Source organism: Hippopotamus amphibius, chromosome X (genome assembly GCF_030028045.1).
Source record: "Hippopotamus amphibius kiboko isolate mHipAmp2 chromosome X, mHipAmp2.hap2, whole genome shotgun sequence".
Lineage (NCBI taxonomy): Eukaryota > Metazoa > Chordata > Mammalia > Artiodactyla > Hippopotamidae > Hippopotamus > Hippopotamus amphibius.
In genome coordinates, this window is record NC_080203.1 from 119761599 (window position 1) to 119774297 (window position 12699).

The 12699-nt window shown below is 37.8% G+C and overlaps 1 protein-coding gene across 8 annotated transcripts in view; it reads left to right on the plus strand.

The window, feature by feature from the left end:
• Positions 1 to 12699, plus strand: part of BCLAF3 (BCLAF1 and THRAP3 family member 3) — a 50210-nt gene that overhangs the window by 12445 nt on the left and 25066 nt on the right. For 6 of the 8 annotated variants that reach the window (XR_009050299.1, XM_057718439.1, XM_057718438.1 and 3 more), the window contains 3 exons: positions 2388 to 2957; positions 3336 to 3998; positions 11299 to 11474. Coding sequence is in view for 6 of the 8 variants with exons in the window: in XM_057718439.1 (XP_057574422.1) it covers positions 2388 to 2957; positions 3336 to 3998; positions 11299 to 11474 (1409 nt within the window). In the remaining 2 variants the exon portion in view is untranslated. Of the gene's footprint in view, positions 1 to 2387; positions 2958 to 3335; positions 3999 to 11298; positions 11475 to 12290; positions 12379 to 12699 lie in introns of all 8 variants that reach the window. The other 2 variants (XR_009050300.1, XM_057718441.1) reach the window with 2 other exon arrangements.

The window sequence follows — 12699 nt, forward strand, 5'->3', positions numbered from 1 at the left end:
ATAGGTAGAATTTTTAAATGCAGAAAGAGAGAAGAAAAGTATTCCTGTTAAGGAGACGACAAGAGCAAAGGCGCAGGGCTGTGAAAGTGACGAGTACATTTTAGAACTTTAAAGAGGACCACAATTACATATGCAAAAGACAGATCAAGATTTTTCATGTTAATACAGCTGGGTCATGATGCTTGTTCGTTATGGTTCTCCAATGACTAATCAATAATTTCTTCTACAGTTTTCATTTTGTAGTTCACAAGACCAAATTGTAATTGGGAGGAGCTCCAGAAAGAAAAGGGAATGCAAAGAAGCAAATGGTTTGAACATGGAGGGCCTCACAGAGGTCATTTTGTTTCACTCTTTTGTGGTAGGCTCTGGTGAGGGGGCACAAAAGGCCCTGCCAAGCTCAGTGCCTGATTTGTGGATGCCTTCTCAGGACTCTTTGTCACCAACTGTAAAGGGTCTGATATCTTACCCTACTTGCAAGCTAACACATTAGTGTGTCACAGGGCACTTTTAGATCAGAGACAAAGGCCTTTATTACTCATATGCAGCAGGCGGCTCAAGCTTCACGTTCCTGTGCTCCCCTTACCTCTAGTGCCCTGAGGGTGGGCACTGCTGACACAGCTGAGGAACCCGAGCCCCATTAGGGACAGCAAGCAACCCCACCCAGCCTTTGCCTTAAAGGAGACATTATCTTGTTGTCCTAGATAGCAAACACATTGGCTCTCTGCCCCTTAGGGAGGCCCTATCCCCATCTTCCCAGGCAGTTTGCCTTGGAACAGAAGCTCAGGATGTGTGCAGAGCACAAGAGACCCATGAAGAATTGTCTCCCAACAGACTCCTTGGGTCTCTTTTGTCCCTTTAGGAGAACTGAAAATGATAGCCACCATTCCAGCAATCTCCTTCAGAAGAAAGGGGCTCTGTACAACAGAACCCTGATATGAAATATAATAACAAAGCAGTATTCAATGTGAGGTCATGATTAAAGTAAGAGATTGAATATTTTATCACTCTGGAAGACCTCAACCTCTGGCTGCCAGCTTTTCTCCTTAGCAGTGGAAGAGATGAAGTCTTCCAGGAAGTCCTCAGAGGCTCTAGTTGCTTCTTCCTGTGAAGAGGTGCAGCCAGCTGGATGACAGAGTTTCTGTTTCAGCTAAATAATGCAGTTGCCAGTACATCTAGCTTGGTGACTCTAGAGGGAGATATTGCCAAGTCCAGTGTATAAATCCCAATATGTACGTGAGGAAGATAAATCAGCCTCCTTTCTTGTAGGGAGGACCCAGACATGTCACCAAATGGAAAGGCTTTTACTCATGGTTGCTCTAACTCCGTGGTAGCTGCTACAGAAGGGGCAATAACAAAAGCTGCAAGGGTAGCTGCCTCATTGATTAGAAGACATTAAACCCTCAGGGAGGAAATTGGGAGATCGGACAGGTCAGATGGGAGGAAAAGTCCCCGAGTGCAAATTTGAACTTTATTGTGTTCTAGATTAGTGGCACTCCTCTCTCTTAACCTAAAGTCTGGGTAACTCAGACTGTTTCCCTGAATATAGGAGTCTTCCTCCTCAGTTGGAATGAAAGGCTCCATGGTGGCCATGCTGAGGTATTGGAGAAGGTAGTTACGGAAAGGATGTGCTGTCCCTGGAGAGCATTATAGCTGCATTAATGCACACATTCACCAAAGTTACAAGCTCTGGTTCAATAGCACATCTTTCATTTTATATGTAAGGGGACAGGTCTGGGAAAGAAAACTTATTTATGTTAATAGTATGTATGGAGGCACTAAGCATGAGGTCCATGTCTTAAGGCCCTCTTCTTCCCACCCCCTCCACTCACTGTTTAAAGATGTAGTTTTTGCTCCTTGATATAACCTTAATAGACAGACTAGACAATCAATTGGGGAAACTGTGGGGTCAGTTTTGGGTCTGAGTTTGGATTTGTTGTGCATCATAAACTCTTAGAATCTAATTTAATTTCAGTGATTATGTTCAGTTTTCCAGAGACTCTTCTATACATTTACTTCTGTGAATCTAGCCTTCCTTCTGATTATTTCTTACTTGACCATTGAGCCTGATGTAAGCTTTTGTTGACTGGCTCTTTTGCCAAAACTTTGCTGCCAGCAATCTTGCAAAATGGATCCTACTGTGTACCTAATCTGGTCCTCCTCCAACAGGATGGGCATGCTCAGCCCATTTTGATATGCACATGGAGTACATTGGGCAGAAGCATAATCAGACTCCCAAGTGAACAATTTAGAATGCAAATATCGCAAATTGATGAATTTGAGTGAAAGAAGCAGGGAGAAGCAAATGTTTTATTTGGGTAAGTCAGGTTAAGACAAGCTTAGGCTGTTGTCTTTGAATGGACTAAACTTTTCTGTATTTGTTTACATAGGTCTTTGTCACCAGTATCTAGAAATTCTGAACACTACAAGCAAAGACATGAGCATTATGGCTATGAATATAGGAAGGATCCAAAAAGACCCACCACTTGGAGAATGGACAATGAGAAACATGGACAGAGTAAACCAAGGATTCCTTCTCGTGAAAATATGCTTTACCGATCTTATGAACATAGATCACCTTCCCCAAACATAAGAAGAAACTCCTTAGAAAATTTTTTTACTTATAAGCCTCCCCAAATATATTTACCAGGAAGAGGGGATGATAGTAACAGAAGATCCCAGTATGTGCCCAAATACTCAGAAGGTGCACTCTACAAGGAGCACCAGAGGAATTGTTATCCCCAGAAAGTGCAAGGAAGGTATTTTGCTGATGACCACAGAGTTAGAGGAAGTGGAAAAGGAGGGAAACCACCTCTGAGGTCAGTAGCAGATTCTTTTAGATTCGAAGGACAGTGGCATGAAGATGAATTGAGGAACCAGAGGATACAAGATGAAAAATATTCTCAGTCACTTAGAAGAGGCTCTGAAGATTTTGAGAAAAGGAGCTCTTTTCAGAAGAGGTATAGGAAAACATTAAACCTGGGTAATTTGGTATAAAGCCTCAAGTGAAAAAGTCTGTTTACTTTATGGTTGAAGATAACCACTTTGAAAAGCTTTTGTCTAAAAAGATTAAAAGCATTGTAATGTAGTTTTGGTCTACTGGTAGTAGTGAAGTGTTTATTTCTAGAGTAAATCATGTTGATAGCTAGAATTTTTTTTTAAAAAAGCTGATGTTTTCCTCTTTAAGTACCTTGTGCATCTGTGAGTTGGCTTGAGGGATTATAGCTTAACTTGCCACTGCGTTCTGCATTTAAAGCCATGCTGCCCAACATTCCACACACACAAATTCTCACTTTCTTCTCTCTAGTGCAAGTGTAAACTGCTTTATGTCAACACAGGTATCCTGAGGATCGTGATTTCAGAAAATATGGACACACATCAAAAAGACCTCAAGACGTGGAGAGGTATGAAAACAGAGAGCCTGCCAGGAGCCCACAGTGGAAGTCCAGGCATTTTCTCCCTCCTTACCAAGAGAAGAAAGTTCAGCGGAACCTCAGACCCCAAACCCATCGATATGCTCCAAGGGAATTCCCAGAGGCCAGTTCAACAGCCAAGATATCCTGTGACTATCGCCACAAACATCGTAGGACCTCAGATGGAGACCAGGATTTTTATGATGGAAGAACTCAGAAGTACTTTAAGGAGGAAGACAGAAATTTTGGTTCACAAAAAGTCCCTGTAAATAGACAGTCCAATTGTTTTAATGCTGGAAGAGGGAGAGAGACTGAAAGTGGACAAGCCAAAGAGCCTTTTAAGCCAGCTAAGAAAGACTGCACTGCCTGCACCCATTCAAATAAGAGCGATGTTGGTTTGAGACCCCGGAATGACAAACGGAAGGACAAAATAAAGAAAGAAGGGGCTGGCAGAAAAGAGAGCAACTCTTCCCATAAGCAACTTGATAAGAGTAAAAAACTTTCTGACTCAAAACCTTCATCTGCCATTCTTAAGAAGAAGTCACTCACAGTTAAAGTAGATGTGAAGAAGACAGCGAATACTTCCAGGTATTATTTTTGTTTTTCTTAATGATATGCAATAACTGTTTCTGCCACCTTTATTTGAAGCTTTGAAAATAGAATCAGTAGTGTGGTTAGAGTTTGGACGAGGGGCCGGGGATTGCCTGGATTTTTCAAAAAAGCGCTGTAAGGGAGATGAATCCTGTGATTAGTAATATGGGGTGATGTCATGTCTCTTTGTTTCCACGTTTGTATCTCAAAATGCTTTTTGGGTGCAGGGTATTCTATGCAGTTGTTCCACTTCATGAATTTACATGTTTTTACGCTGCCAGATTTTCTGTATCCCAGGCTGGGTGGTGTTCAAGGAGACCTATTCCTTGCTCAGTTTCTCAGAGCCTGTTTTCCCTGTTGCCTTAAATTCAGAGAATTTTTGACCTAGAAGGGACCTTAGCAGACCCTGATTTTTTAGAGGAAGAGAGTGAAGCAGTGAGAGAGGAAGCGATTTATCTAAGTCTGTGCCTGGGGCTCAAATCCATATGCCCCTTGTGACTTAAGGAGGTGGATGACTTAATGTAGGTCTTGCTGCTGTCTGGAAAGGAGTGGTGCTCAACCGACTAGCTTCTTCTAGGTAGAGGAAATTAGGCTAGAGTCTAGAAAGAGGCCTATTTATAAGACATTTGCTTTAGCTCTTAATGATTCTTTAACAAAAAAGATTACTTTCGTAACAGGTTGTATTCTCCTAAAGTGGATTGCATGCTTTGTTCTATTATGAATATTACCTCTGTTTATGGATTCTGAGGATAATAAGGCATTGACATTTGGTTGTGTCAGCTAAGTCTGTTCGTTACCTTAATACACGACCAGTATGTGAATTAAAAAGTGATGGCCTGGGTTAATTTGGTGCATTTATGTTCACAGTTGACATATCTGTATTAGAATCAAAAACTAGTGAGAACGAAATCCAAGGTTAGGATGTGATGGTAAGGGAGGTAAACCCACAGTCTTCTTTTTTTTAAACAAAATATATTTTGTTTCTTTCCTTAAAGTTAGATATGGCAGTCCCCCTCCCTGATATTTTTCCTACATTCATTGTACTTGCAAAAAATATTTTTAAATACATGTGTGTATATTTATATGTACACAGAAAAAATTTATAAGTATGACTATATTACAGAAAGTTGAACAAATAGAGGGGCGGGGGAAATCACCCATAATCCTACTACCCTCGGACAATTTTATTAATATTTTACTTCAGCTCCTTTTGTTATTTTTCTATGTATACATGGTTGTCATAATATTGTATTAATTTTGTATTCTGTTTCATATAAATGTCAAATCATTTTGTGCTATTTCCTACTAGTTCTTAATCTTAAGAGCACAAAGGCTGCTGTAAGCATCAAGTTTAAGGATGTTACCTTAAGCTTTTTTTCTTTCCAACCTTATGTTATGAAAATGTTCAAACATATGGAAAAGTTGAAAGAATAGTACAGTCAACGCCTATATACCCACCACCTAGAGTCTGCAATTAACATTTTACTCTGCTTCTGTAATCACGTCTGTTCATCTATCATTCCATCTTATTTTTTCGCTGCATTTCAAAGGGAAATGCAGATGAGTACATTCCCCTTTAAATGTTTCAGTATTTAATATTTGTTTACAGGTTTTTTTTTCTTTTGAGGTAAAATTATATACAGTCAAATAACAAAAATCTTGAATTTTTAAATAAAAGTTATTTTTAAATAAAAGTAAAAATCTTAAATTTTAAAATATTTATTAAAAAGTGTTTTATACTTAAATTAGAATTAATAAATTGGCTGTAACATTTTTAAAGAATGCTAGAAGTACCAATCTCGAAGGATTTTATTTTAGTAGACCTCATTACAGATGCTAAACACTGTTAATTTTATAATTTGATATTGAGAAATAGAAGCTTGATCTTCATCATGTCACAAAAATGAGCTTCCTAAAATTGAGTCAGCTAAACCTTTTGTTCTGAATTTATAAACTGTCCTTTTGTGAATTTCATGACCCATTAGTGGGGCCTGTCAGTATGTGTTTGAATTACCTGACAAGGACCTGTAGAACTGCTTGTGTAATAAAGAGCTTTACTGTAAGTCCTTTCTTTTCTTTTTTTTTTTTTAATCTTTTTTTTTTCTGATTTTTTTTTCTTTCTTTTTTTATTATTTTTTTGGGGGTACACCAAGTTCAATCATCTGTTTTTATGCACATATCCCCGTATTCCCTCCCTTCCTTGACTCCCCTCCTCGAGTCCCCCCCACCCTCCCCGCCCCAGTCCTCTAAGGCATCTTCCATCCTCGAGTTGGACTCCCTTTGTTATACAACTTCCCACTGACTATCTATTTTACAGTTGGTAGTATATATATGTCTGTGCTACTCTCTCGCTTCGTCTCAGTTTCCCCTTCACCCCCCGCCCCCTCCCATACCTCGAGTTCTCCAGTCCATTCTCTGTATCTGCGTTCTTGTTCTTGTCACTGAGTTCATCAGTACCATTTTTAGATTCCGTATATGTGAGTTAGCATACAATATTTGTCCTTCTCTTTCTGACTTACTTCACTCTGTATGACTGTAAGTCCTTTCTATTCAAAGATTTGAAGAATAAATAACTTAATAAATATATGCACCTTTTCAGTATGGCAATGCATCATAGTCAACAAAAATCTTTCTCTCTGATTATAATTATTAATTGATGAATGAGTTGTGGAAGAATTTTGTGGGGTTGGATTTAGTTATGTGTGGACTGATGAAGTATCCATAAAACAAAGGTAGTTAATACCCTCAATAGAGCCATGTTCTCAACTCCTAACATAAATTAGATTTTCCTCTGCTAATCATAGAGGGCAGAGAGTTTATTTGTTGGTTAAAATCTAGAAAGTTTATCCACCTTTTTGGGAAGACTAAGATGGTTCATTTTATGCATTTGTTTACTTTCTTAGCTTTGGTCAAGTATTGTATATGTTCTTCCAGTTATCAGTGCAGTTGAAAACATGGTTATCACCTAGTGATTTTTCTAGATTCTAGTTTGTATCTAGAATAGCAATAAGTAGACACTTGCTTGAATGTTCACTGCATAGTTGATACTTATGTTAACAAAGCCAATATTCTAGTGACCTGCTTTGTCAAAAACTGCATTATCAGTGGTAGAAATTACATATGAGTCATAATTGTATGTTTCAGAATGAAGTTAGGAAGTCACAATATGAAAATCTGTACTAAGGTTGTTATGAACCCTAAACACTAACTGTTGAATACATCTGGAACTCTTGAGGCAGGTGAAGGGAGTTTTGGTTTAATGTTCGGAGGAGCAGGTGAGAGACTGAACCTTGGTCATGCTAGGAAGGAGGTGAGAGGGAGGAGGAGAGCCTGCCAGTCTCCGGAGAAGAGTAAGCTGGGGCCGGTGGACCTGGACCAAGGCTCCTTTGACTTCCCAGGTGCTGGGACTAGGCATCTAGGATGAGAAGGTTGGCTAGTGAAGTTGATGTTAGACTGAGTGCCTCAGCCACATTTGCATTTAATCCTTTATTTCCCACTGAAGAGGTATAGAAAGGGCCTGCCTACCCCCATCCGGTCTTTCCCCATTCTGAAAGGGGGAATGATGTGGTTGATGAGCCCCAGAAGACACTGGAGCCCTGATGCTTTGAGGAAACAGGTGCTGCTTAGGCAGGGGGAGAGTGTGAAATCTTTAAGTAAAAAAATTTTTAAGTAAGCTAAGAAAGTTAAAAAACACAATTAAATAGGCCTCAGAATTTTGACGTCTGTCATCTTTTTCGCTGAAACTCACCATTTTATATTGTCCAAGTCATTTTCCATTTTATCATTTATTCATTCAGTGGGTATTTTTTGAGGACCTACCCTGTGAGACAATCTGTTAGGGTTCCCTGGGACTATGGATCCACCTAGGATTAGGTTTCTTCCCCTCTGGTCTTATAGACAACAGGATGACGTTGGTAATACCATGGCACAGTGGAGTGATGTATGAGGTGGTGTGCGACTCAGATGATCCCACGCTGGGGGATTCAGGGAAGGCTTCTTTCAGGAGCTGACATGTGAGCTAGGCTTTGAAGGTTGGTGTGTTTTCGACATGTGGAGAGGAGACGAAAGACCTTTTATGTTTACACGTTAACAAAGGCAGAAAACACACCCAGGAACTTTGAGCTGTCTGATTCTGAGCAGTCTGGTGAAAGGAAATAGAAAGGCAGGAGGTGTGAAGGTAAGACCGCCGCACTGCCAACCTGATGTGACAGGAATAGCTGATGGGAGAGGGTGGGCAGTTCAGTTCTGGCCACTGGAAGACTGCCTTCTATCAGGTATCTTGGAAGGGTGTTGGGCTTGACAAGGCCAGTTAAGGGACTTTTGTGAAAAAAGTAATGAGATGCTGAATTAAGGGAGTAGCAGTCTCCCTAATCCTTTTCCCTCAACTCCAAAAATTCTAAATGTGTTCTTAGGAAGACAGGAGCAAACTAATGATTGGGCAAGTGCTTTGTGATAGTTATTAGTTGAAAGAAAACTGAGGAAGGAAAACTTTACATATGTCATGTGGGTTTTGTTATCTATTTATTATAAGCTTCCAGAGGACAGGAGATTATCCATTGGTTTTGGTGGTTGAGGTTTTGTTACTGTTGTTTTGCCAGGCAGTTGGTTTTTTGGATGGATCTTCATTGTGTAGAAGAGGAAATTAAGGTTTAATGCAGCTTTTTTATGTTTTCTCAGTTATTATGCACAACACTTAGGTGAACGTCAGGGGAAATATCCTTAAACAGAGAAGGAAAACCGGGGTGGAGTTGGGGGAAGGAACAGAAAACCTGGAAGATTTAATCAGACCCGTGTAGACATGATATAAGAATACAGGTGTGGCTATATTTTAATTTTTAAAACTGTCTAAAATGCATCTCAAATGAGAACATTTGGTCTTTTCAGCTTAACTACTTGTATTGGGGATATTTCGTGAAATTGTTAACCTGTTGATCAGTAATGTCATAGGAAATAGTAAAAAGGAAAACATGAACAAAGAGGTGATTAAATTTACAAGTGGAAATACTTGGAACATTTTGCATTCTGAAGTTTCTAGAAGCTTTTCCTTATAGCAAAAGTATAATTATTTTTAAAAGACTAAATTTTAGGTTATACTGTTTTCATGTATATTTTCTAGAAAGATGATCACTTGTATATTTTTTATTAAAAATCTCGTGGGGTGTCTCGAGTAAATTTTTCAACTGATAAGTTTAAACACTAAAAGTTCAGGAAATAAGTATAGCTTCAGAGTATACCACAGCACTCCTATGAATTGAGAGTTGGGGTGGGGATAAGAGTTATGCCAGTAATAATAAATTACAAGTAAATTTTAATCATTATCTGGTGAAAAACTAGAAGCCTTTACAGCTGGTTTTGTCTTGGAAGAAACTGAGATTGCAATAAAAACCATTATCAACTGATTTCCACTTATAGATAGATCATTTTTATAGTTCTATTTAAACATCTTATTTTTTCTCCTTTAAAAAATTTTTAAAGCTGTTTTTTGGGTGTGGAACAGGCTTTTTGTACCATTAAACCCCTTTAAACAGAGAGCATTTGTAATTCTTTTGTTAGTGGAGGTCGTTATAGGGCCATTCTAGCTTCTGGCGTTTATCACTAAATGTCTCTTACTAGTTATCAGATACACAATGAGAAGCTTGGAGCAAATTAGGAGGAGAGAAATGAAAGGGGCCTTTTTATGAAAGTCTTTCTGATGAGTCAAGGAAACCACAGCAATGGCATCAACCTGCGGCATAATCACTTGTTCCCTGCTGTGGCAGGGAGTCGTCTGGACAAGGCTGGTTTAAGAGCAGGGAGCATGAAAAGTCAGATGGAAGCTTTTCCTCTGAGAAGTTAAAAATAGGCACTTAAAACCATCTTGTAGGAGGAGTTAAATTTCTTAGTTAAAAAATTATGTGTAAGCCCCTCATAACCTGGGAGCAGTTTTGGATATATGGCTATTAAGTGACGTAAATAAATAAGTAAATATGTGCACATGTACACCCACACACCAGAATGTATCCATCTGATTGATTTTTGTTATACGAAGAGGTATTATTTTTTTCTAGTGGTGCTGCTGTTATTTAAAACATATCTCAGGGCTCTCTTTTGGATTTGTCTTTGGAGCCTGAAACATAATCATGAAGAACCCTAGCAGCTATAAATCTCAGTTCTTTGGATGGTGAACTTGTTTTTTGGGAAGAGCCAAAAGCTATTCAGAGTTAAATGCAGAAGAGTAAGATGGGTATAAGCTGGTTAGTGCCATTTTGGGTCCAAAATGAGGAATAAATGTAAATAATGAGGCATTTTCTTCTGTGATGCGTAAACTGCCTCCAGATAAAGAATATGAGTATTTGTAAGCAGGAGTAGCATTTTTGGAATAAAGTATACTTTCCCATTGTGCCATTTGGAAGGATTATATTCATAGGAATGCTTAACCTCTGGATGAAAAGCAAAACAACCAAGGCATCCATTGTCTAGATATCATGACACCTTCTGCACAGGGCTATTGCAAAGATTAAATGAGATAATGTTTGTAAGCTCTGAACCCCTTTGTTTGGCATGAATAATTTAGTTATATGTCATAATCATGGCTTTCTAATGGTACTTAAAGGTCAGAAAAGCTCTTGATGAAAGTTGTAAAGATTCAGAAAGCATTAAAATGGTAAGATGATTGGGGTTGTATAATAAATGGTAGTATTTCTTTAAGGATATATTTAGGGTAAACACTATCATTGCTTCTAATGATCATAACTTTGCTAACAACTAAGACTATTTTCTGAGAGTTCAGTGAGACTTTGTAAGTGATTAAATTAATCTCAACAGAATTTGATTTCAAAATAGCATCTCATTACTGACATAGAGGTTTAAGGATTTTTATGAAGTCAGACATTATTATGTTTGATATCAGCTTTTAAAGTATGGTAGTATTTCAAGACAGTGTAAGCTTGCTGGCTTTACAATTTTATGGACATTTGTGAGTAGCAAATAATCTGATTATTTTTTGCATATTTAGTGTCTTCAATGCCTTGCTGTATTTTTTGAAGTAAAAATTGTTTAGCTTAGAATTTTGAGGATTTTATTGTTAAAGTGGCAAATATTTAATGATCTCTGATTTGAAAAGGAGAACTCAAAACCATGTACCTATAGCTATTTTCTCCTACTCATTATTGTACGTTTTATGGCATACAATTTAATGCCTTAATTATAAGAAAAAATAAACATCTTTCTAGTTTTATAGCTATCTTGATTAATTTTTAAAGTTATTTTCTCAGTAAAATAGTCTCAAATTTAGTTAAACATTTACAAATTATTCTAGGGTTGCTTCTAGCTATTCCACAGAGAGACAGATGTCACATGATTTGGTTGCTGTTGGCAGGAAAAGTGAAAACTTTCATCCAGTGTTTGAACATCTTGACTCAACTCAGAATACTGAAAACAAACCTACAGGAGAATTTGCTCAGGAAATCATAACTATAATCCATCAAGTTAAAGGTTGGTATATTTCGCACATACATTAGGAATAACACAAAAATAATGTACTGACTTTTAACGAGATATGGGTAAATATCTGTGACATGGTAATAGTTATTATTATTTCATTATAAGTTAGATCATTAATTAGGAAATCTGTTGAAGAGAGTAGCATGTATTAATTCAAGCCTGGTTATTCTTTATATGTAGTTCCAATAACCTGGTGCTTCAACTCATAGTAGATTACAAACTGAAAGTTATAAAGGAAGAGGTTGGCTGCTACAAAAGACAGGTGTACTGAGAGAAAAGGTGTACAGAAAGAAACAATAACTGATAACTGAATAGGAAAGAGGAAATAACAAAAACCAGATATGAAACTCAGGAAATTTGGAAGTATAGGTCATTTGGTCATATTCTTAAAGCCCCTGAGGGTATTCCTGGGACTTTGTGCCATAAGGGTGATGCTAAGTGATCAATAAAAGATTCCAGTTTGACTTGTTATACTTTATGACATCAGGGAATTGCACAATAAATACTTTAAAGGTTTACATTGAGTTGTGTTTTGCCTTTGCTTCTGGCCAATTTCCATTAATTGGAAAATTTAGTCATGTAAAATAACTTTCCTTATTGATGCTGTGTAAATAAGGCACTTGTGGGTATTATAAATTGGGATCTTTCGAGAATTCAGAATTTTAATTTTACATTTCTTACTAGATAATTATGTTAATCATTTTTAAAAAAATATCTTGCAAATTTTCTCTGCAGCCCTCAAACTAAGGCACACATTTACTTTAAAGCATGCAGTTTGTCTGAAACAGTTCACCTTCTCAATTCTAGCCCTTCTCAACCAAAGGAAGTGTGATTCTTGGCAGAAAGGGAGCTGGTATTGCAGAAAAATCCAGGAGATTGTCCCAAAACAGCAACAGTAAGTTAGGGAGAAGGACTGCTTAAGTAGCATTCTCCTGAGTCAAGTGTATTATCTTTCTCTCTATTCTGTTAGAAGCTTGTAGCACAGCTGCTTTCAGAATGTCTTCATGAACTTCAGTTAGTGTTAAAGTAAAATGGCATTAGGAGGCCTTCTGTGATATGTAAACATAACATTTAGCATTTGTTCAGAATTGTTTTGATGTTTCAGGGTTGTTTCTGGAGTTATTTTTTTTACTCTAGGTGAACTGTAGAGCTCTATACCAGCTTTACTTCCCAGATATAGTAAAATCTTACCTTGGGGAAGAAAGGTCCTCTCTTT